Here is a 25,051-nt window from a genome sequence, read left to right as displayed (position 1 = left end):
CTCTAACAAAGTGAGGGTGTGTGTATGCATGGGGCATTGGGGGCGTCCTTGGCCCCAAGGAGGGGGTGCTCGGTCCGGCTTCACCTCTTTACCGCACCCCTCCATTTGCCATGCAGCCCTGAGTCCCAAGGAGGGCTGACTTGCTCATCCTCTCTTAAGTGATGTTTCCACTCTTGAAAGTCCTCTGCTCTGGGGGCACATCAGGTCCTCCCTGAGCCTGATTCTGCATGCCATGCTGCAACAGTTTAGATTGTGAACTGCCCAGGCGACTTTGCCCACATGGCCACAATTGGAGACCCCACCACACGCTGAGAACTTTGGAGCTCAGAAATCCCCAGTAAGACCCACCAGGGCCTGACATCTCAGGGAGGAGCCCCGGCCAGTTTGGGGCTCATGTCCTCCCCTCACCTGCCAACAGACATTCAGGGCAGGTGGAAGCTTGACAACCCAAAAGCTCACAGGCTCTGACTGTCCACTCTTGGAAACACTTCCCCTGCCCCCTGACATAACGTTCTGGAACCCTCTGGGCAGACCTAGCCAGGCCCGGCCTCAGTTTCCCTTTTCCATTGCTGGCTCTGCCTCTTGTATCTCAGAAGCCCTGGGCCGTTTTCCCACCTCCCCCTCTCCGACCCTCATTGCATCGGGCACCAAGCCTTGGGGCTACTCTTGGCATCTTCTGGATTTAACCATGGAACCAATGGAACAACTTTTAGCACCTACTGTGTACCAGGGGCTGGGCTGACCTTCCCTCTTCCTTCTCGGCCTTCCTGCTGCCACACTGGTCCAGCCCCTTGTTCCCCGTGCCTGGAGAGGAAGGACACAGCTCCCCAATTCCCACTCCCACCCCTACAAGGGCAGTGCCAAAAAGAGGACTTGGTGTCCTCAGCTCAGAGAGCCTCAGCTTTGTCACTGGCCAGTGGGGGTGATGACTGTCTCACAGAGTTATCACGAGGACCTGATGCCCAGCTCAGGCCCAATATCCAACAGGTGCTCGAGAAATGCTCACTTACTCAGACCAGCACACCAGGGTACCGTTCACCACCATCACCAGGCCGCCCTCCTGCTGCAGAACTTCTCATGGCCTCCTACGTCCTCTCACGTTGGGTGTAAACTCTTTTTTGCCATCTCAGCTGGGGCCAGATTGGTGATGGTCTTGAAAGAAAACAGGTCAGTGTTGAGCCCAGGATGAGCCCCGTGTGTACCTCTGTGTTCAAGATTCTCAGGCTGTAACAAATCCCAGCCAAAGACAGGGCTGGGGTTGATTAGCAATGTCTGCCAGGGGCACAGGCCAAGGAAAGGCAAACTCTCTGCCAACACTGGCCCCACCCCCCTCTCCAGGCTCAGTCCCCAGGCCTTTTGCTGTTTGTGCCTCTTTCTTGTTGGTTTCTTCTCTCCCACCTCTGTCTTTCTCATTCTTTGTCCTCTGTCTTCACTGCATTGGAGCCCCAGGGACATCCAAGTCAAGGCCTAAACCTCGGGGCTCTTGGGGTCCTGGCAGATGACGAACTCTGCCACCTGCACAGCTCTTTTTCATTTCGCTCTTCTGTACCTACTTCTGCCTGCCTTCCTAGGAGAGGTCTCACCTGGGACGATGACCTCAGACCCACTGGCGAGTGAACCCAGCCCTGTTCTTTAGTTCCCACCAAACATTTACTGTGCCCTGCATGACCCAGCTAAGGTCCCCAAGGCCCTGGCTCTCCAGGAGCTCACAGCCTGGGGGGGGACCTCAGAGGGGTCACTGTGATCCAAGTATGTGCAGTGACACAGGAGCCTAGTCCAGCCTGGGGACAGGAGAAGCTTCTGGAGGAGATGCTGCCAGAGCTGAATCTTGAAAGGTGAGGAGATGAGAGCGTGATAGGCCAGGTAAAGGAAGCAGGCAGAGGGAACAGCATGAGTAAAGGCACGGAGGTGCGAGGTGCTGAGGAAATGGCTGTATTGGGTGGCTGGAGCAGGAGGCGGGTGGGAGGGAGGCAGCAGCTGGGGCAAGAGAGGGTACCAGATGCCAGATCTGAGGGTGAGAACGCCAGGGGGAGGGCCCGACGTGACCCAGGAGCTCCTAGAGGGTTTCAGCACGGAAGTGCAAGGGTCAGTGTGTTCAGAAGGAGGTTCTGGCTACAGGTGGAGGAGAGACGGGGATGTCCAGCTGGAGGCAGGGGGGCCAGTGAGGGACTGGAGGCTGAAAGAACCTGAATGGGAGGAGAGCTTGTTCGTGTGGGACCAGAAGTGGAACCCAGGCCTCCTGCCTCCCTATGCTCAGCTCCCCGGGCTGGGCCAGCGGTTCCCAAAGAGTGGGCCCCAGGACGTGGGGCTGAGGCCGACTCTGGCCAAAGGCAGATTCCACGGTCAAGTGAGGTTGGGAAATGCTGCCCAGGCTCCTGTCTGGGTGTCATGGTGCCTGTTAGTGGGCCAAAGGCTCTGGGAAGTCCTGGATACACCTCTGTTAACCCTGTGTCCCCAAACTGTGTAACCACAGAAGGCTTCCTCGGTGACACACTTATTCACATCCCAAAGGAGAGTGTGAGATGCTCCGGAGGGGCCTGGCTGCCAAGTGCTTTCCTCGGGAACCCGCCACGGCGGGAGGTCCAGAGTGAAGACACGCCATCAGCCGCAAATGTATGGCCACGAAGAATGCGTGGGGTCTGGCAAAGCCAGGAGTACAGGGGGGAACCCATAGTGTTGGCATTCGGGCCCGAGGGTGGGCACGCTCAGCACAGCTCTTCTCTGTGACTTGGGGCCATGGGACTTGGTGCCTCGCCTACCCCACCTGTAAAATGGGGACGATGGTTCTGCATCCTCTGCCTATTTTCGAAGACGTGGGCATTAACATGACAAAGCACTAAACGCACCCAAGGAGTCAGGATGTTCTGGGAGCAGCAGACAGCTCTGGCTCCTGCCAGCAAATAGGACCTACCCTGGGCCAGCACCGCCGGCGATGCCTCTGGAGACACCTGGGCGTCAGCCTGGGTGGGGGACCTGGCGGAGGGTGCTGTGCCTCCCCGCCTTTAGCTCACAGCAGAATCAGTTTCACAGATGCAGTGCTCATTGGAAGAAGCACTGGATTGGGAGCTGGGTCCACTCTGACTCACTGCAGGCCCAGAATAAACTGCTCAGCCTTTCTGGGTAAGACAGGGTAAGAATACTCCTTAGGCCTGGGGGCTACGGGCACGCCCAATGTGTAAAGAGCCTAGCAAATAAGTTAGGCAGTGGAGGGGGAATTATAAAACCACGATGTTCTTTATTATCTAATCAGATAAATCTGTTTTTACTAAAGAAGACACTGAGGTCCAGGGAGGCCCAGGGACAGACTGCTGGAGGAGCTCAGACAGGCTGCCAGTTTCCTGGCATCAGCGGCACGCGTCTAGATTGGGACCAACTCCCAGTGGCCTAAGCTGAGGAGAAGAGAATGCGTTTGCTCCCCTCCAGGCGTGGCTCTTGCTGCCCGGTGGGCCTGCAGCCTTGGGACCTGCCTCCCTCCCTCCACCAGGCTCCTCTTAGAAATGCTTTCCCAGGGTTTTCACTGGTGGAGAGATGAGCCACACCCAGCCAATCACTGTGGCCATGGGGAATCCCGGGCTCTGATTGGCCACACCTGAGCTCTGAATCCTCCTCCAGTTGGGCTGGAGTTGATGCTCCCACAACCAGAGGCAGAGAGGGAGGTGGGCTCCCCAGAGGCACTGTCAGCAGCCTGACCTCTTTGTAGACTGTCTTGTGGCAGCAACCCACAGTGCTAGCTGGGCAACTGCCTTGGGGATGGCTGCTGGGGACACAGGGAAGATGTCAGGAGCCAGGCTCTGCTCCAAGGAGCTCACTTCCACCTGCAGGTCAAGACCCGGAAAGGAGAGCACAGGGTGAGGAGAGGTGGCTGACCACGGACAGACCAGGAAACCCTCCTCTCCCACTCCCCAGAGTCTGCCCTCAGGCCCCGCTCCCGCCCTTGTTTCTCCTGAGTCTAAAGGCCTCATTTTGGAGGGAGAAGAAAAGGAAGAACCAGTGTTGGGAGAGTGGTGTGTGGCTATTCAAGGCAGTGTGACCTTGGGGTCGGAAGGCTGCTGGGTCCGTGGAGCGCTGGACAGAAGCCGGGAGACGGTTCAAGAGCTGGTTCTAGATGGGAACTGCCTTGCGTCCCTGAGCACGTGACCTTCTCCGGTTGGAAGTGTTCCTATCTGAAAAACAAGCGGTTTGGACTAGTTTATCTCTGAGGTCCCTCCCAGTATGCACACAAAGCGGTTCCGTTTTCTGAAAAGCTGTATGTAAACCGAATAAAAGTGGCTCTCTGCGAAGCTTGGAATCTGCCGGTGGGGAGCATCCCATCCCCCGCTTCCGCACCTGCCAGCGGGGACAGCCTGGACTTCCCTGCGCAGCGTTGGCTCAAAGCGGGGCGACCTGTGGGTCGGAGTCCAGTGCCCCCTGGTGGCGCCCAGGCGCGCAGGCCGCTTCCGGACGGCGGAGGCCCGACGGCTGTGACTCAGGGGTGGCGCCGCTGCAGGGCGGCGGGAGGCCCGACTGGGGTTCCGTCGTGGGCCGAGCCACAGAGCAATTAATTACCAGCTGCTGGGAATCCTTGTCGCCCGCTCGCGGTGACTCACCGGGCGGCCAGACTCATTCGCGAGCGCGGGGGCTTCGGTTTCCAAAATGTATTCTGGGGAAAGCGCCTGCTTAGGGTGGGGCTCCCCGTCCCCGTGCCCAAGGGCGCCTGCAGACCCAGCGGAGACCCGACTGCCCAAAAGTCGCCCACAGCGCTGGCCCCCTTCTCCGGTGGGGCCGGGTGCGCAAGCACCTGCGAGTTCCAGAAATGGGGTGGAGTCTCGGTGAGGCACTGCGTTCCCAGACTCGCTCGGTCCTGCGGACGGCGAGCCCAAGACACGGCTAAAGGGGGCGACCCAAATGGGCCAGTGCTCCGGGAGCCCGCGAGGGGCGCGAGAGTTGATTCCCTGGACCTACTCTGCAACGCCCATGGCCACCTCAGGCCCGTCTCTTGACCCGCCGCCGGGGGGCGTCCCTTCCCCCAAGTCTCCATCTCTTCCTTGGCTGAGGTCCAAGGGAGGTCGCCTGACCCAGAGAAGGGGAGGTGGGGGTGGGGGCTTCTCCGCGGCTTCTGCCTACCCATTTCGAGCTCCACTGCTCAGGGAGATTAGGTGGCTGGTGGTCGAGAGAAACCCCCTCAACGCCCTGAAGGGAGATGGGGGCGGGGGGCACGGGAACAAAAGAGCAAAGGAAGCTGAAACGGCAAGAGGATAAATCAGGGCGAGGCTTCCTCTCTGGACGCAAGGAATAGCTGCACCCCGGTCAGAGCCTCCTGTACCCTCGCAAGGCTCGTCCAGAGAGGGGCCGTCGTTGCGCGGCGCATTGGATTGCGTTCCGGGTGCTCCCTGCGCCCAGCCTCAGGGAGCCAAGGAGTGTTTCTCTGAAAAGCAACAGGGAGGGGGCAGGCAAGGGGGAATGCAGCGCCCTCCCCTGAGGGCCCAACCCCAAGACTGGCGGCCTGTGCCATCCTCAGCGCTCTCCGAGGGAACGACTCAGGTTGGCAGGTGCTGGGCCACCCGGCCTGCGACGCTCGCGGGAGCTGAGGCGGCCCTGGGGACCCCACCTTGGGACAAGGAGGTGCCCCAGGCCAGTGACACGCGCCCGCGCTCGCGCCAGGTGGCTTCTGGTGGAACCGCGGGTGCCACCGTGCTCCCGGGTGCCCACAGCCCCCTCCCCTTGCGCTCCCCTCTCTCCGCCCGATCTCTTCTCTCCCGTAAGCCGCCTGTCTGCCTTCTTGGCTGAATCCCGTTTCTTTCTCCAGCCCCAGGTCCCTCAAACTCGCCGCCCCGCGTGGCTTCATGCGTTCTCGGGGAGCTGGGCTAAAAAGACCCAAGCAGCCTCATTTATCCTCCCATCCCCCGCTGAAACCTGCTGGTGGCTCCGCCCCCACCCTCACTAGGGCTACACCCAGTCCTCCACCCTCCTCCGCCAGCCCCCTCCCCGGCGGCACTGGCCGCCCCTCCCGGGCTCCCTCCGCGTGCGCCCTGAGCTGCGCTCGGTCTGCAGCGGGAGCCGCCGCGGCCGCCTCGCCAGCTGGCTGGGGACCAGGCGGGAGGTGCCGAGCCCGAGAGGCTGCGGGAGGGAGGGAAGAAAGGAGGGAGGGAGGGAGGCCGGGCCTCCGCGTAGCCCGGCCCCCGCCCCCCGCGGCCCTCCCGCCAGAGCGGGGCTGCCACGCGCGCGCGCGCGCGCGCACACACACACACAGACACACAGACACACACACGGGCACACACGGGCACACATACGCACAGACACACGCACACACACTCGGGCTCCCTCCGGCGCGCACGCACGCAGCGCCCCGGGCAGACCAGCGCCGCGGCCGCCTCCCCGGACGCTCGGACGCCGGAGGGCCCCGACCCCGGCGCGGCTCATGCGCCCGCGCCCACCCCGCAGCTCCGCGAGGCCCGCGGGACCCCTCCCGCCTCCGCCGCCGCCTCGCCCGCCGCCCCCGGAGGAACGGGCTGGCCGACCGCCGCCGCGCCGTCCCCCGGCCGCCCCCGAGGCTGCTCCGCCGCGGGCCCTGCCGCCCCGGGGCCGCGCCCCGCTCCCGCGCCTCGGGGGCTGAGCCGAGCAAACTTCCCGGACCGGCCGACGCCCGGCGCGGACCCTGCCGCGTCCCTGCGCGCCCGGGTGGGCGCGGGGCGCTCCAACCTTCGGGCATCGGGCCGCCACGCCCGCTGCACCTGCTCAGCCCCCTCCCTGCTTGCTGGGGACTCCGGAGACGCCGCCACTTCGCAAACTTTTGCACCCCCTTCGAGGGGGGACGAGGAGGGGTAAAAGGGGCAGGAGGTCCCGCGGGGCGCGCGCAGACCTGCGGGCTCCTAGCTGGGCGCCGCCGCCCGGGAGCCGGACCCGGAGGGGCGCGGGCCCCGGCGGCCGCCCTCCGGCCGCGCTCCGGCTCCCGCTCCCGCCCCTGCTTTTCCGGCGGGAGCGGGGGGCGGGGTGCGGAGGGCAGCGCGGCCCGCGCGGTCACCGGCGGGGCCGCCGTGCATGGCCCTGCGCAGTGGGGCGGGCTGCTTCGGCCGGGTCTGGCGCAGGGTGTCGGGGCTCCCGGACGCCTGGCCCCGGCGCTCAAGCAGCCTCCTGTGCCTGTCCGCCTTCTCGCCCGAGCCCGGGCCCGCGCCACCCCTGCCCCGCCAGCCGCCTCACGGTGGCGGCGGCTGTGGCGGCCCCGGCGGAGGGGGGCCCCCCCAGCCTCCCCGCCCCCCGCCTCCCCGCTGCTGCTGCTGCTGCTGCTGCTGCTGCCGCCGCCGCTTACAACTTGGAGGCGGCGGCGGCGGCGGAGGAGGCGGCGGCGGCCGCCGGGCGCTGCAGTGGGACGCGCGCGGCTGCGAGCCTGCGGGACATGCCCCCCGCGCCGGCTCCTTGCTGGCGGCCATGAAGAGGCAGAACGTGCGGACTCTGTCCCTCATCGTCTGCACCTTCACCTACCTGCTGGTGGGCGCCGCCGTCTTCGACGCCCTCGAGTCGGACCACGAGATGCGCGAGGAGGAGAAACTCAAAGCCGAGGAGATCCGGATCAAGGGGAAATACAACATCAGTAGCGAGGACTACCGGCAGCTGGAGCTGGTGATCCTGCAGTCGGAGCCGCACCGCGCCGGCGTCCAGTGGAAATTCGCCGGCTCCTTCTACTTTGCCATCACGGTCATCACCACCATAGGTAAGGGCTGGGCGCGCTGCCGCCGGGCTCCTGGCGCCCCGGGAGGAGTCCGGGGAGGCGGCTGAGCGCGCGGCGCGGGGCTGGGTGCGGGGCGCCGAGGGTTAAACGCAGCCTGTCGTCGGGGCCCCTCCCGCGGCGCCCCCTCCTCTCTCGGGAGCCGCTGCCTCTCCTGCGCCTCCGCGCCTCAGCCCTCTCGGACCCCACCCCGGTGCTCTCCTCCGCGCCGGTGTCTGGGCCGGGCGTGCAAGCCTGGAGCGAGCGTGCCGGAGCCGGGAGGGCGGAGGCGCCACTTTTGCGAAGAGAGTGGAGCGCTAAGAATAATCGCATAGCAGACACCCACCCACCCACCGCCCCGGCGCGGGCTGGTCTGCGCGGGGTTCCAAGCCTTACACTTACTACCTCTCCGGGAGTTGGAGAGGGCTGGCCTGGTACCCGCGGCGCGAAGACGGACTCAGGTGGCGGGGGACTGCTCCTGGAGCGTGGGAGGCGCTGACCCTCGCAAGCCTCCAGCCTTCTCTGCGCCCCGATTTCCTGCCTCCTGGCTCTTCTTCGGATTCTGGAGCCTGGTTGTGCCAGGCCCCTGGGAGGAGAGAGTTTGCTGTCTGCTGATTGGGTTGGGGGTGGCAGCAGGGTGAACTGCTCTAGGAGTGAGGTCGAGGAGGGGCCGGGCAGGACCTGCCCATCCCCAGGCTGTGACAGCGGCTAAGGCAGGTCTGCATATTGGCCAGAAACTGGGGAAGTTCAGCCCCAGTCTGGGGAGAGAGTCCAGTTGATACACCTTGGGGACTCCTGTGGGTCCTGAACCCAACCAAGGGTGCTGTCCGCGGAGCAAATCTCTGTGGGTGCCTGGGGTAGCCTGGTGTGGGAGAGCTGCAGACATTACACTTTGACAGAGACCTGTGTGAGCTGGAGCAGTCTCTTCCGCCCTGTGGATGGGGGGGTGCCCTCCGTGGCAGGGGGCAGGGTGGTGTCTCTCTGGTTTGCAACTTGTCCCCAGGGCCATCTCCTTGGACCTGTCAGGGCCACTGTGTTGGCTCAGGGTGGTCTCCTATCTGCTCCCTGCCGCCCTTTGTGCCCCTGTGCCCTGAGCCGACACCCCCACCTTCCCACCCTTCTCGGTCCTCCTGCCTTACTTCTGGACCTTCTCCTCCAGTTTTCCCCTTGGTATTTCTCTTTGTCTGGAAAGCTCTGCATGCTGAAAAAACAGGATTTCTCAGTGCCATATGCAACAGGAAGCGCCAGCACAGGACGGCCTGTCTTTCCTTCTCTGTTGAAAAGACTTTTTAGAGAGTCATCTTGTTTGAAATGTTTAATTCATTGGTGCAGGCTTTTATGTTGTTGGAAGGAAATTGTCCTTCTGTTGTCTGCATCACCAGCTTTGCTCCCGCTTGTCCCACCGCCCTTGGCCCAGCGGCCAGAACCCAGAAAAGTCCTTCCTTCCCCACCGTGTGCCTCCAGTGCCTGAAAGGGCCAGTTGGTCATTACCGTCATTTCTGTCTTTAAACTTGCAGCGGGAGCTGCGGCCGTAACACACAGATGAGCAGGGCGGTGAGCCTGTGGGACGGGGGCCTGTTGGCTGGAAAGCTAGAGGGCAAAGAGCTATGCCTCCAAACCTGACCGCCCCTGGGGAGGGGAAGAGCGCAACATTCCCCAAATGTGCATTGAGAGATCTAGACCCAAGCAGGTGAAGGCTGCCAGCACACCGCCCCAGGAGTGGCACCAGCACATAAAACGTTTGGCTGGTTCCGAGAGTTGGGCTACAACATTAAGGAGTGCATTGGAGTTAAAATCAAACCCAGAGATACTCCCATTTACCTGAGATGGATAGAGTTCTTATCCAGGTGTGTCTCTTGATTCTGATGGATCGTTCTGGGCGTGTGCTTCTACGGTTCTGGTGGTTAAGGCTCCAAAGAGAATGGGGAGGAACGTGTGGCTCAGTGGAGGGTGCAGTCTCAGCCAGGGCTGTGGGTGGGACTCGAATCGAGACACGGCCGGAGGGGCAGCTGATGACGAGGCTGATTTTTCTCACTTCCCTCACTGAGTTTTCAGCTGGTTTTCTGGAAAGAAAGGTTGGACTGTGTGTGTAAGCTGGGGAGGAGAGACAGTCCTGACTGCCCTGCAGTGGGAAGACACCGGCCGTGCAGCCCATTCTCCGGGCTTCGAACCGGAATCTCATCCTACAGGAAGACGTGGGGAGGTTGTTACCAGACTCCTACCTCAGTTTCCCCGCCTATTGAAGGCACTGACAGAGACCACCTGCAGGCTGACTGGAGGGCTGGTGCCGTCCAGCGAGATGCGCTTAGGGGGTGTGAATGCACGTTCTCCGATAGGCTGAGTCTTACACTCTTGCGTTAAGAAGCTGTTTAGCAGAGGAGCTCGAATTTATGGGAAACAAAGCACCTTTCTAGTTAATTCTGTTTGTTTTCTTCTTTTTTAATATAAATGCAAATTAAGGTGCTCCTAGGCCTAGAACAAAAACCAGCCCCACGCCAGGCCCTCCAAGGAATTGTCTCCTATCGGACAGCGATATTAATGAGTCTGGTGAATCTTCACGGGCCTTCTTATTTTTACCGTAACCTTGAGCGCTTTCTCCAGCGGGCTTCAACTTTGAGCTCAAGTCTCCAGCTGGGGCAGGAACCCCCGGCACGCACACCGTCCTCGAATGGACACTGCGTCTCACATGCAGTCCTTAGCTGACTCTGTGAAGTGGATTTTAAAAACGTATATAATCACCACTTCACCTCGGATCTGTGGCTGTGCCCTGGTGAAAGGGACGTCACGTTGAATCCCGCCCCGCTCTCCGAGGAGCCCCGGCACGGCCACCGTCGTCCTAAGGAGGGAAGAACTCAGGTCCAGCAGCTCCCAAAGGGCAGGTTCAGCGTCCTGCTTCATCTAGCTCTGGTCATCATTCTTCTCCACTGACTTCTCCTGGTGTCTGTGCCACTTGTAGCTGCTTCCCAGGAGATTCCATAGTTGAGTTCTAAACTTGGGAAGCCCTGAACCTTTGGAACTCCCCTGCGTTTAAGATGGAAAACCCTCCTAGGTACCCCGCCTGCTTGTCTGATTAGGAGGTGGTGGGCAACTGCCCTCCTCCTTCCTCAGCTGTGGGTGGAAGCGGTGGGTGTGCTGGCAGCACCCATATGGGCCTAGAGAGTGCTTGATTTGAATGTCCCTGCTTGGGGCTAAGGCCTGGGTGCTAAGGGACCCCCCCCCCCCCAACAAACTTGTAAGCTTCCTACAGGAGGCACTTTAGGCCAAAAGCGTGACCCACAATCAGCAGCTACTCCTGACACCAGGGCGGGAGTCCCCACGACACTTCTTTGAATCTCACGTCTGTGATCTAAGTTGTTGCCACTTTCAGGGTCATTAAAGAAGGAAAAACCATGCTCAGAATGCAGAGCTCGTCTGGGAGGACGATTTGAAAACTGGTATGCGTAAGGGAAGGAGGGGAGGAACAGATGTGGGTTTTCTGCTTTGGCCTCAGTTTGGAGGAGTGGGGAGACGCACGTCAGGGGCTGGGTCCCCAGGCCCTTTGGGCCCAGCTGCAGCCGAGGTGGCTGCTGCAGAATAGAGGAATAGAGGGGACTGGCTTAGGAGCCAGGGGCTGCTGGCTAGGGGTGGGGCCCACTCTGAGAGAAAGTTCTGGGACTCCTGCCGTTCCCAGGGAACCAGGTCCCACACCTGTGTGAAACCAGAATGCAAGGGGTTGCCTCCCTTTTCTCATTCATAAACTGAACCTCGAACTGAGTTTTCGCGAGGCGAAAGCGTTCTCCACTTTCTCTGGCACTCTGGGGTGTAGTTTTCAATCGTGGTTTATACTCTTGCTGTGCTGCTCTGAGGCTCTGGGGACAGTCTAGATGGCGAGATAAGGCCTGGCCTTGAGGCAGGAGGGGAACTGGAAACCCAAACACTTGGTTGCAGTCCAGCCTGAAGAGCGGGGACAGCTACTCAGTTAACCCGTCCCGTGCCGCCCGCAGTGATGCAGAACGCCCCCAGGGAGCCTTCCCCTTGGCCTTTGCACGGCTTGCACAGGTCCTGGCGCTCCAGGAAGTCTCAGCCTGCCTCTGCGCTCCCTGCCTCCCACAGTTCCAGCGTTGTCCATTCTGTTTATCCTCCCCAGGCTGACTGTGCCTTCTCCAGCACAGCACAGCACCCAGCAGGATGCCCGCAACAGAGAGGGCATCTCATAAAGGACTGCAGGACGGGAGGGGCCCAAACGGACCGAGCCAGGCTGGCGCCAGAGGGAGCGCGGCGCTTCCACACACGTGCGTGCACATCATCCTCGGGGCTAGTGGAAGGATTGCCCTACTGCACACATGAGGAAACTGAGGCCCTGATAAGGCAGCGCGCACTGAGGCAGAGGACCTTGAACTCTGTGATGCAGTTGAGAGCTCCTTACTGCAGGCTTCAACTGTGGCTTCATCCCAGGAGCCAGGGATGGGCCTGTGGAATATTCCATCTGTGTCTTTCTGCTTCTCCCATAACTCCACGGTTTAGGAAACCTGCTCAGCCAGACCTGGTTGAAAGACCTGCCCACCCAGCACACCGAGGGCTGGACAGGAGGGGTGGGGTTCCCTTGTTCCTTCCCAGTGTGGCAGCTGGCAGGTGCAGGAAGCATGAGATGCCCGTGGACAGCTCCTCCTCCCCAGGCCCTGCCCGGACCTGGCCTTGCTCGATGTAGCGCTGCCCTCCGGTACACATGGCCTATTTATAGACATCGTGGGGGAGGTGGAGAAGTGGGGCTCCTTTCTCTGGGTGACATGAAGAGACGGCTCTCCCGAGGTGTATGGAGACACCTAGCTGAGTGTGCCGAGACAGGGGCAGGTATCAGGTGAGGCCCAGTGTTCGACCGCCCGTTGCCTTCACCTGCTCTCTCCTGGGACTGCCCAGACCCTCACTAGCTAAGTCCATGGGGGTCAGAGCAGGAGGTGAACCAGGCCTTGGTCTACATCTCTTCCTCTATGCTCCTATTGTTCACACCTCCACCCACCCCTTCCCCATGTACCCACCCACTCAGTCCTCCGTGCACCTGTGTGCACACCTCCACCCACCCCTTCCCCATGCAGTCACTCACTCAATCCCCCGTGCACCTGTGTGCACACCTCCACCCACCCCTTCCCCATGCAGTCACTCACTCAGTCCCCCATGCACCTCTGTTCACACCTCCACCCACCCCTTCCCCATGCACTCACTCACTCAGTCCTCCGTGTACCTGTGTGCACACCTCCACCCACCCCTTCCCCATGCAGTCACTCACTCAGTCCCCCATGCACCTCTGTTCACACCTCCACCCACCCCTTCCCCATGCAGTCACTCACTCAGTCCTCCGTGCACCTGTGTGCACACCTCCACCCACCCCTTCCCCATGCAGTCACTCACTCAGTCCCCCATGCACCTCTGTTCACACCTCCACCCACCCCTTCCCCATGCACTCACTCACTCAGTCCTCCGTGTACCTGTGTGCACACCTCCACCCACCCCTTCCCCATGCAGTCACTCACTCAATCCCCCATGCACCTCTGTTCATACCTCCACCCACCCCTTCCCCATGCAGTCACTCACTCAGTCCCCCATGCACCTCTGTTTACACCTCCACCCACTCCTTCCCCATGCACTCACTCACGCAATCCCCCACGCATCTGTGTTCACACCTCTACTCACCCCTTCCCCATGCACTCACTCACGCAATCCCCCACGCATCTGTGTTCACACCTCTACTCACCCCTTCCCCATGCACTCACTCACTCAGTCCCCCATGCACCTGAGTTCACACCTCCACCCACCCCTTCCCCATGCAGTCACTCACTCAGTCCCCCATGCACCTGTGTGCACACCTCCACTCACCCCTTCCCCATGCAGTCACTCACTCAGTCCCCCATGCACCTGAGTTCACACCTCCACCCACCCCTTCCCCATGCACTCACTCACTCAGTCCCCCATGCACCTGTTTATTGATGCTCCATGCATCCATCCATTTATCCATCCTTCTATGGAGTCATTCACTGACTCACTCATTTGCTCATTCACTCACGCCTCTGAGGACTCACCCAGTCCTCCACTCACGCATTCATTCATTCCTCCATCACTGGGTTTTTCCTGGGCTCCGTTTGTGAGCTGCGGGGTGGGCACTCTGCTGGCATAGGTGCACAGTGGTGAAAAAGACGTGCACAGTGCCACTAGCAGGATCTCGGGAAGTGTCACTGCCTTGATGTGGAGATCTTCAAAGTGTGCCAGCCTCGTCTCCATCCTGCCAAATATCAGCCAATCACATCACTTTTGAGTTTTAAAAATTTTTAATAAAGTATAATGTTCATATGGAGAAGTGCACGTATCAGAAATGTATTGCTCAGTGATTCTTCTAAACAAACCAGGCCCATGTAACTGGCACTCAGGTCGAGAAACAGAACATTCCCCTCACCCCAGATCCTCTCCCATTAGCCAGCTTCTTCTTGAATACTTCTAGTGACAGGGAGCTCATTACCTCCCAAGTGATGAAGTGGTGTGTGTTTAGATGAATGTTGAGGTTATTGTGTGAGGATTGGATCTGGTGGGTCACCATGCAGAAAAGAGATATGTGTGTTGGGGTGGGGGGGCCTTCTCTTAAAGGGCTGGCCAGTCTCTATGGTGGTCACCAGAGGCAGAGCCCAAAGATCTCCTTTTAGAAACTGGAACTCGGGGGTCCTGGGCTCAGGAGAGGAGAGGAAATCCAGCATATGGATGCGTGAGTGAGTCTGGGGTGGGAGGGAGTGTTGAGGTGGTCCAGGCTGTGATGGGCCCCGGGAGCTGGGATGGACAGGTTGCCAGCCCCAGGGGACCTGCCCCTCTGAGTTGGAGCGCACAGCAGCGCCATGCTCTGTGTTTACACAGCCTCCCCAGAGGACAGGAAAGTGAACCTAAGCTGGTCCAGCTGGACCCTGGGGATCAGGAGGCCAGGACCCGGGCTGATAAAGGAGGGCCGTGGGCACTCTTGAGATAGGCCCAAGGGCAGAGGGCTTCTGGGACGTGAGAATTCTGGTGGGGGTCTTCCCCTCTGCCGAGTGGAGCATCCTCTGCTGTGAAGGCCATGGGGGAGGGTGTCTGGTGTTCATTTCCTTAAAGGATTTTCTTCCAGGGCCCCTTTTCCTGCCTGTCCCCACTCTGGGACCTCTGCCTATAGAGCGTTTTCCCCTTTTTGCTAAGGGCACCCACCCTGTTGCTCACAGTTCTCCAGAGGAAGGGCTGAGTGGAGCTTGGCTCACCTCCTGTCCTGTAATATTCTTTAGGAATTTGGAGATAGCCCAGGGACCCCTGAATTTCTTGTCCCTTTCCTCTGAGCAGTTTTGGTTGGTGTGTGTGTTGTCCAAGTCCTGTCTGATCATGCAGGAAGAGCAGAACATCACCTCCCCTCATCTAGGCACTATACTTCTGTTAATGTCCCCAGTTGGTAGGGCAGGTTTTCTGGGCAGCTGCCTCCCTGCATTGACATGTTTTCAGCTTCTAGTTCATGCAAACTTCTGTTGTGTGTTCTCAAGAGAATTCTGCTGTGTTCTCTGTCTTGGATTGGGTTGAACCCAAGTACAGTCCCTGACGTTGATCTCTGAGCACAGAACAGTTATGTGCTGTGGACCCAGAGAAGAGGGGATGGTGGATGGAAAAATCTGCAGCAGAGGAAGATGAGAAGATTTAGGAGTGTCTGTGAGTGCATTGGGCTGGCTTGTCAGGATATTGCGAGATGCCGGCCCCTGGGCCTGGGGGACACGGAGACTCCTCCAGCTGATGAGAATTTGCTGGCCTTGCCACTTCCCCAACTGTGCTCCTGCCTGGAGTTTGGGGTCAGCCAGGCCCTGAGACATGGCAGAGCTTGGCCGGGGAAGGTGGTACTGGCCAAGTGGGGTGGGCATGCCTGGATCTGTGCTCAGCATCTTCATGTCCGCAGCTCTGGGAGGAGCCAGTGGGTGGCAGTGGGGTGAAGGGAGGGTGGGGCCAGACTAGAGAAGGGTGAGCTGTGGCTGGCGTGGGGTGGTGGGGCGTGGAGATACTGTTGGTGTGGCAAGAGGGATGCTGGTCCAGGTCCGGGCCCTACCTCTGGCCTCAGTCTTCCTGTCTGGATGAATGGGTCGTGATGCCACCTGCCTCCAGGGACTGAGTGTAGAGGGACTCAGGGAGCAGACCCATCGTGGGGTCCTGGAGCCCCCACCAGGACTGCTCATGGCTGCCTGTCCTGGAGGCCTAGTCCTAGGCACGTTCCTGAGGCCGTGGCTTCCTCGTCTCTAAAACAGGGATGCAGAGCTTAGCTTCTGTGGCGCCATGAGCATCAGAGGACACACCTGAGAAAGGCTCCCTGGCTGAGCGCCCCGGGCTTGGCTGTCGTTGTCGCGATGACGATGGCTCGGAGGACGCCCGTGCCCTGTGCCCTCCACTGGCTCTGGGCAAAGTTGCAAAGTCGTCTTTGCAGTTTCCCAGCTCTGCTGTCCTGCCCACCCTCTGGGGGACGTCCCACCCCGTGCCACTCTCTGGCCCCCGCCTCTCCTGGGTCCCGTGGCCTTGAGCTCGGGAGGGGCTGCCCGGTGTCCACTCTGCATTTAGAGAGCGCCCTCGAGGTGGAGGAGCTCCCGCCCTCCGGCAGATGGAGGCTCTCGTCGGGGGATGCCAGGCCACGGGCTTCTGGGGCCACAGGGTCCAAGCCCGGGTGTTAGGTTTCCCCATCCGGGGGTCCTGTCGGGACAACATGGCTTCCCGGGACACCACCATGGCGACTAGTGGATGGCCATCTCCCAGGCCGTGTATCCCCTAGTGCCCCGTTCCCTCTCGGTCAGAGCCAGGTCCTCAGGCCGAAGCCCTGTTTGCTCCTCCAGTTCCCGCTGTGTCATTGTCCCCACCCGCTCCCCTCTCGCCGGCCCTGCCACCTCTTCCCCAGTCGTCCTTTACCCTCTGGCCCTGATCCCCTGGTTTGCATTTGGGCCGCAGCCTCCCCAGGAGATACCGAGTCCCCAGCACAGGCTGGGCGCTTACTGGTCTCAGGCTCCCCGGACCCAGGGGGAGCTCGGGGCACACCCGCTGGGCCCCAGACACACTCCCGGACCCCACGGGCAGGAGAACTGTGACCTGAGCCGTTCAGGTGCCATCCTTCCGCTCGGTCGTCTCAGGAACACTGGGCAGGTGCCGGATGGTCGCCCCAGCCATTTGAACTTGAGCTGTTGGTTTCCACGGAAGATGGCAGGTGAGGGACCCATCTTGCCAGATGGGAGCTTCTCACTCCCACGGCTCAGATGTGTGATCTTGGTCCCCAAGGCTGCCACTAGTGACAGGCCCCTGTGAGTCTGTCGGGCACAGGGGAAATGGCCTTTGGCTGTCACTGGCCCTGTCTGATGTGTGCGGTCAAGCGGTCAGGAAGGTGAGAGGCCTCTGAGTTGACAGCATCCCCAGGCCCTTTCCCGGGGTCGAGGGGCACAGGGGGCTGTGCGCTCCCCAGCACATCGTCATGGCACTCGGCCCTCTACCCACTGCATCCTTGGCCCTCCTGGCCCTTCTGGCCTCCTGCCCTGTGGCCCCCCAGCCCACTACCTGCCCTGCCTTGCTCAACCTCTTTCCCATGTCACTTGTCTGGTAGTTCTGAACTGGGACCTTGCCCATGCTGTTCTGTCCACCCAGCATGGCACAGTGTGCTCATAAGATGATGAGACTGTCCTCATGTCTGTCCCCTGGACACTGGTCAGTAGGTGACAGTGGTGCCTGGGCTGTGCTGGGTCTGCTCCCGTGAAAGCCGCTTGAAGGCTGGGGTCATGCCTTTTGTGTCAGTGTCCCTTATACCTGGCGTGCACTGGGCCCTAGAGGGTGTTTGTTGATTGACATCTGATGGCCTTTCAGGAACAGGACACTGTAGTCGGGTAGTGGGAACGTTAGTAAGTGTGTGAAACATGTGGCAGGAGTGTCCTTGGGTCCTGTTGGCCATTTGTTGGAGGTATGGAGGGTGGGCACACATGTGGGGTGCTGTGAGTTTTAGGGGTGGGTGAGGCTTGCTGGGGATGAGGGGCAGAGCCTGGGCTCTGGCCGCCACTGGCGGAGGCATCCACATGGAGGTGGTGGCTGCAGCCCTGAGGGGGTCCGAGTTGTGCAGAGTCACTCCCTGGCCTGGCCCCCAGGACTGTCTGCATGTGCACGCCTGGCCTCTTGCTCTCTGCCTCCCACACCTTCGAGCCCCGCGGTCTTGGCACACCTGGGAGCTTTGTGAGGGTCTGCCGGCGACTCTTAGAGCCTCTGTCAGGTACTTCCATGGTGCCTACTGGTAGTGTTTCCACCTCCATGGGCAAGAGAGCATGATTGCTTGTGAACGGCAGTGAGGATGCAGGTGGGAGCCGTGCAGAGAGCATGGGGCTGTGTGCTGGCCCTGGTGCCGGCCTGTGATGCCCTGGGTCCTGATCCCCACCCGGTGACCTCGGGCCAGGGCAGCGTGCTCCTTGTGCACCACTGACATCTGGGGCTGGATGCTCGTTTGCAGTGGGTGCCATCCTGTGCCCTGTACGATGTTCGGCAGCATCCCTCACCTCCACCCACTAGATGCCGGTGGCAGCCCCCCTGTCCCATTGTGACAAAGAAAAATGTCTTCAGACATTGCCACGTGTCTCCTGAAGTGCAAAATGGCCCCAGTGGCTTCTCTTCCCTGAGCCTCTTCTGCAGGCTGGGAGAACAAGCCCCGTCCAGATCGTGGCGGGTGGGGGCTGAGTGACATGGTGTGTGGGCGTGTGCACGTGTGTGCTTGTGCATGCGTGCACTTGGTTCCCAGTGTGTGCCTGGGAAGGTGGGTTCCTTCCTTCTACCTGCCCCATCCTTCCTGCCCAGCGGAGGCCCCATGAGGAGAGGCAGCCACATTGTGGGAGTTCCCGGGGGTGGCTCTTGAGCGTCAGGCACAGCTCCAGTGTGGATGGGGATGGGAGCTCAGGTGGAGATGAGGCCAGCTGGTTCGTGTGGGGCTGGGGGCAGCCCGCTCGGGGGGTGGGGGGAGCTCGGGGGTGTTGGGGACAACGCGGGTGGACACTTGGCTTCCACCCCTCCAGCAGACATGCCAGGCAGTGTTGTGTTGGAGGGCGCCCGGGAGAGCATGGTCCCTGCTCCATCCCGGCCGTGAGGCCCCAGGTGCGTCTGGAGGCAGCCCTGCACCCTGCAGCCTGTGTGTGCATTTTGGGGCCTTCACATCTCTTGGACTCCGTGTGGGAAGTGACCGCTGGTGATGCAGGGCTGGCTGGGGGGGCTTCGAACATGAGTCTCGTCTGGGCCCTAGGAAAGGGCCTGGCCCGGGGATGCTCTGGGGAGATTGGGTCCTGCTGGGTCTGGTCCTAATGAGGGGTCTCCCGGTGTGAGCACCATATCTAAAGAGAGAACGACTTCTTTGACCAACCCTGAGTGCTGAGGAACACGGGTGGTTGGCAGAATTGGTCTGGCCTCTATTTGGGACAGTGTTTAGGAGAGAGGGACTCAAAGTGAAGTGAAGCCCGGTGTGTGTGGATTTGCACGATAGCTCTCACCTCCCTGAAGAGGGGAAGTGGTAAGAGATGGCCGAGAACTTTGAATAAAGAGGAGAGAAAAGGCCACATGACTCTCCTGTGGTCCTGTGGTCACATACAAGAATGGCTTCAGCTTTTCATGTTCGCATTCTTGTCATTGCCCAAATGTGCCCGCTGTTTTTTATCATTTCATCAGAATAAATCAGTTAGGGATTGTGTTCAGCTGCCTGCAGCAGAGAACCCAATTAACAGTGGCTTGACGAAACAGCAGCTTTATCTTTCTCGGTTAAGAAGTCTAGGGCAGGCGGATGGGCTGACAGACAGCTCCACAGTGCCTTCAGAGACTCAGGCCCTTCTGTCTTCCTGCTCAGCCATCTTAGCTTGGCTTTCATCCTCAGGCGGGTGTCTCATGGTTCCAAGATGGCTGCATCACCTCCAGCATCACCTCTAGCATCCTTCCTGGCAGGAAAAAGAGGAAGAACAAATGACAGAGGCGTGTGCCAGCTGAGCTTGCTCTTTTCTAAAGAGCTTTCTTGGATGGCCCACCCAAGGATTTCTACTTACATCTCATTGGCCAGGACTGTGTCTCATGGCCAGCCCTAGCTGCAAGGGAGTCTGAAAAATGGGACCTGTTGCGTCTCAAACCAAACTATGGTGCTGATGGTGGGGAAGGAGTGGAGTCAGGTCTTGGCAGTCTGTGGCTGTATGCCTAGCGTTTCAGAGCCCCTTTTCCCTTTAAGCTTGTATCAAACCTCGTCTTGTGTTTCTGCGATCTTAAGGGAAATTTGTTTGACAGCTCCATATCCACGAAATGAACATACCATTATCTAACCACTCCTCTATTTATAGCAATTTAATGTATTTTTGTGCTGTGCGTGATTGATTAGTCATGTCTGCCCGGGTATAGAACAGCAATGGCAGCATGCTTGTCACATACTTGCCCACCTTGGGCTCCTGAAAGAATGTCAGAGGTGGCGGGCTTTTCCATCAATGACTCTGAGTGACGTTACCATGGATAGCTCTATGGATGTCACTTGTCCCTGGCATTGTCTAGTTTGTAAGGCAGGTTCCCATCCACTACCATCTTTTGTCCATGTAACAACTGTGAAATAGACAGGTCAGGGATTAACCCTGTTATGCTGGACCAGGCTCAGAGAGGTCCAGTGACTTGCCCAAGGTCACACAGTGGAGGTGGGACTTGAACCCAAGTCTTCTGGCCTCAAGCCCAACATTCTCCCCATTACACCCACAGCCTCTGCCTTGTGCTGTCCCAGACGCTGTTCACCCACCTGGGATCGGGGGTTGGATGGAGGAAGAGTTGGCCTCAGTGATTATTGTCTGGCAGTCAAGAGGACTCAGAGGTCGTCTGGTCCTCCCCTCTCAGGATGGCATCTCTGCTGACCCTCCAGGGACAGGGGGCTCACTACCTCACTAAGTTAGTAGGGAAAGGCAGATGTGGGGTCAGTATTAAACAAAAGAAAAAGACAAAAGTTCTCTCATCTGCTTGTCTTGGTCATGCTGAGCAGAGCTCCCCGGGACAAGTTTAAGCTCCATTCTCTTGCCACAACAATGGAGCTATCGTTCATGGTATGTCTGTGGGGTTCTGGTTTTTATAGACACTATCTCAATTAATTTCATCCTCTCAATAACCCTCAGAGAGAGATATTTTCATGTATCCCCAGCTTACAGATGAGGACATGGAAGATCAGAGAGGTTAAGCAATTTTCCCAAGGTCACACAGCTAAGAAGTGGCAGAGCCGGGAGTTATGTCCAGGCAGCCTGACTTCAGAGTCTGTGCTTGTAACAATATTGTTATATACTGCTGCTTTTGACCTTCTGTATTAGCTAGCTAGTGACGTGTAACAAATCACCCACAAATGTAGAGGCTTAAAACAACAACCGTTTATTATTGCTCATGGTTTGGGGCTCAGTTGGGCAGCTTTTTCTCACTGCTGGTCTGCAGGCTGACCGGGGCCCTTCTTTTCCAAGCCCTTGTGTACCACTGTGTACTGTTGTTTTGTTTTTTTGGTGGTGGCACAGGCACACTAGGGCAGTGAAAGCTAGTGAGGTCTCTTACACCATGACCCTGCTGTTGACACTGTCGTTTCTTTCACATACCATTGGTCAAAGCAAGTACATGACCAAGGCCAGCGTCAAAGCACGGGAAATACACCTGCCCAGAATGAGGCCAAGGCGCTGGTGAGTCTGCTCGTGCTGCTGGCTGACCGAGAGCTTGTCTACACCCCTGGCCAGGCCCCTCATGTTCTCAGTGATTAGCTGCCCGGAGCGGTGGAGAGAGTGCAGCTCTGGACTCTTATCCGAGTTCAAATGCTGCCCGCTTCACAGCTCCACGACCACACGCTGTTTTCTCATCTGTAAGACAGAGCACCGTCTACCTCTGTATCAGGCAGCGCCAGCTGCCGTGACGAAGCCCCAAGACTGAGGGGCTTAAACCATGGAAATTTATTTTCTGACAGTTCTGGAGGCGAGAAGTCTGAGATCTAGGTGTCCACAGGGCTGGGTCCCCCTGAGGCCTCCCTCCTTGGCTTGTTGATGGCGTCTTCTCCCCGTGTCCTCACGTGGTCATCCCTCTGTGCGTGTCTGTGTCCTGATCTCTTCTTCTCATAAGGACACCAGTCAGACTGGATCAGGGCCGCCCTGTGTCCTCATTTACCTTTATCACCTCTGTGAAGACCCCGCCTCCACACAGTCACGTCCTGAGGTGCTGGGGGTTAGGACTCCAACGTAGGAATTTGAGGGGACACCCTTCTAGGGCTGAACTATAAATGAGAAAACACCAAGTCCAGGGCCTGTCATGTGGAAGTCACCCCACAGATGCCGGCTCTCTGCCGTGTCCTGCGGAGGAATGTGAATTTATTTCATTACGGCCAAGGAGATTTTCTTTACCCAGCCTGTTCATTATTTTCTGGTTATTCTCAAAATCCAGTTATGTGTTGGGTCAAAAGGCCACCATGGCAGAGTGGACCCAACCCAGGATGTGTTGTCAAGAGACCAGAGCTCAGATCCCTGCTCCCCGTTACTGGCCGGGGCTGGAGAGCGAACCCCTTCGCTGGTCTCAGCCTCGGTGTCCCCCGTGTGTGGGCTGCGAGTGGTCCTGCCTCCTTCCGCGTGTTTTGGGCTCTGTGAAGTCCACTGGGGTTCTTTTAAGCTTTATTCTTAATTGGATTTTTTAACAGTAGCATGTAGTGCTTCTCTAATTCAAACACACACACGAATTAATGTTAATGTTTTGGTGTAATTATTTTATTATGGTTCCACGTAATAAATGTGTCCTTATCTTTTAGAGATATATACTAAAACATTTAGAGGTTAGATGTCTGGGATTTGCTTCAAAACAATCTGAATTGCACGGGAAGTGGGTGGGAGGTTAGATGAAATGAGGTTGGCCATGAGTTGTTAACTGTTGGTGCTTAAATACTTGTATAGTCCTGTGCTGCGTAATGATGTTTCGGTCAATGACAGATCGCATGTAAACCGGTGGCCCCATGAGATTGGTGCCACCTAGCCGAGATATGCAGGAGGCTGCACCATCTAGGTTTGTGTAAGTACACTCTAGCATGTTCGCACAACCGTGAAATCGCCTAACGACACACTTCTCAGAATGTATCTCTGTTGTTGAGTGACACCTGACTGTGTCTGGGGGTCTATTGTACTGTTTTCTCTTCCTTAGTATGTATTTGAAAATTTGCGGGGTAAAACTTAAAAAGACCCAACAAAACACAGAGTAGGAGTGGAAGTCTCCTGTCGCGGTCCAGGCCGTCAGCCCCACCTCCAGGAGGTGACGCTGCCAGTGGGCTGCTGTGTAGATGATGACAAAGCGCTTGGCTCTGTCCTGCTCATGAGCTTTCTTTGGTTCCTACCTTGACAATATTGAGAATGAGTCGCCAACATGTATTGATCTTTTCAAAGAACCAGCTCTTGGTTTTATTATATCAGTTAGGTTATCTATCTTATTGCTTTTTGCTTTTGCATTTGTGACATGTTTATTTTACCTTCTTTAGGTTTATTTTTCTTCTCCTAGCTTCATGCACTGACAGTTACTAGACTTTTGGTTTTTCACTAAATGTATTAAAGGCTATACATTTTCCTCTGTGTGCCACCGTGGCTGTATCCCACCGGTCTCCATTATCACTTATTTATAAATAATTTGCAAATGAGTACAGTTTTCCCTAATCCAAGAGTTATTTGAAGTATGTGTTTTAAAATTATACACATCAACACACACACACACGCACACACACACACACTTTTGTTAGCATAGTGATTAGGAGCACGAGCTTTGGACCCAGACTGCCTGAGGATAATTCCTGTCTTGGCTGTTTACCAACTGTGTGACCTTGGGCATGTAATGAAACCTCTCTGTGCCTTGGTTTTTGCCATCTATGAAATGGGGATAATATTAATAACAATAACATGACAGTAATTAATAATAATAATGGCAATAATAATAATATGCGTGTGTGTTTAAATGGCCCTGGAAGTTGTGGAGAAGATTTCAGCTACTGCATTCCAAACGTTGAAAATCGCCGAGACTTACTGAGTGCTCAGGATCTGTGGGCACATTTCGAATGCATCATTTCTATATTTTCAGATTTATTGGACTTTCTCTTCATAGCTCAGTGGTGACTTTTTATAGAGTTCCACAGACATTTGGCAGGAACGTTCATCTCTTCGTTTTGCATAAAGTTCTGCAGAAATCTATTAAATCAAACTTGTTTATTAGGTGGCTCAAATCCTTCTCAAGTGTTGAAAACTGGTGGGTACTGGCCAAATCAGCCTGCACGCGTGTTGGATTAAGAACATGTACAGTCACGTGCTGCGTAAGGACGTTTTGGTCAACAGATCGCATATATGACGGTGCTCCCATAAGGTTAGTACCATCTAGCCCAGTGGGCAGTAGGCTGCGCCATCGGGGTTTGTGCAAGTAACTCTGATGTTTGCACAACAACACGATTGCCTAATGATGCATTTCTCAGGACGTATCCCTCTCATTAGGCGACACGTGACTGTGGTGTTTTAAACCAACCTTATGTTGTTAACTTTTCTGCCTTCGAGGGAGTATGTGCTCTGTTGAGTTCTCCACTATCCCGTCGTCATTTCCTCAGGTCACCTCACTCGTTTACCTCAGCTGCCTGGCTCTCTAGGCATTTCGCCTCATGCCCTTGCTTTATGATCATCTAATTATTATTATTAGGCCGACTTGCTTTCTGAACGACATCCATTAACGTCTCTTTCTGTGCTTTGTCACTGTGGTTTGTCAGTTTCTCCTTGCGTTCCTGATAACTTCAGTTTTCTGTATTTTGAAGCAGTGTGGTTAGAGGCATAAAGGTTTCTGTTTGTTATTTCGTCTTGGTGGAGATATGCTTGCTTTTATACAAGCTTGTTTATTGTGTTTGATACTTTATGCCTCAAGTTTTCTTTTCCTGATATTATTTCTGTGCCTGTTTTGTTAGCATTTATTATATATATGTTCGTGTTTTTAGCTTGTTTTTACCCTTTCTCTTCTAGGAAGATTTGGACGTGGTTTATAACAAAAGGCATAGAAGTAAGGTATAGAGCCAGGTCCAGGAGTCTGGGGTGGGTGCCTAAATGGCAGATATCGACCTCCCTGATGGCTGTGATAGAAGTTCAGATTTACCTGGAGCTTCCTAGGAGAAAGGACGAAAAGAAACACGTCAATGTTATAGCTCCTGTTACAGAAACATTGGGCACTAAATTGCACAGGAACGTGCCCTCGTGCTGTTGTTGAGGGCTCACTGAGTAACGTGTTGATGTCAGGAACATCGTGGGGACCACGCTGAGATGTGGCTGACCCGGAGGCAACTGGCGCAGGTGGAGTTCCCAGGGGATGTCTGGGTGGAAT

The 25,051-nt window shown here is 57.4% G+C and overlaps 1 protein-coding gene and 1 long non-coding RNA gene across 3 annotated transcripts in view; one reads left to right on the top strand and one right to left on the bottom strand.

Annotated features, from left to right (window-relative positions):
• Positions 1-3,213: 3,213 nt before the first annotated feature.
• Positions 3,214-8,291, bottom strand: LOC106828685 (uncharacterized). Of its 2 annotated transcripts, XR_001397449.3 has the most exons (5): positions 8,078-8,291; positions 7,459-7,767; positions 4,327-4,639; positions 4,032-4,163; positions 3,214-3,815 (listed from the first exon to the last, which is right to left on the bottom strand). It is a non-coding gene; the product is annotated as an uncharacterized lncRNA (long non-coding RNA). The 2 variants fall into 2 exon arrangements; XR_011493403.1 differs by lacking the exon at positions 4,327-4,639 and having other exon boundaries at positions 8,078-8,207.
• Positions 6,882-25,051, top strand: part of KCNK9 (potassium two pore domain channel subfamily K member 9) — an 87,001-nt gene continuing 68,831 nt past the window's right edge. The window contains exon 1 of the mRNA XM_014837352.3: positions 6,882-7,687. Coding sequence (XP_014692838.2) covers positions 7,018-7,687 — 670 coding nt within the window. The 5' untranslated portion in view covers positions 6,882-7,017. The remainder of the gene's footprint in view (positions 7,688-25,051) is intronic.

Source organism: Equus asinus, chromosome 12, assembly GCF_041296235.1.
Source record: "Equus asinus isolate D_3611 breed Donkey chromosome 12, EquAss-T2T_v2, whole genome shotgun sequence".
NCBI lineage: Eukaryota > Metazoa > Chordata > Mammalia > Perissodactyla > Equidae > Equus > Equus asinus.
The sequence above is the reverse complement of the archived record's forward strand: the minus strand, read 5'-3'. Positions and strand labels throughout refer to the sequence as shown.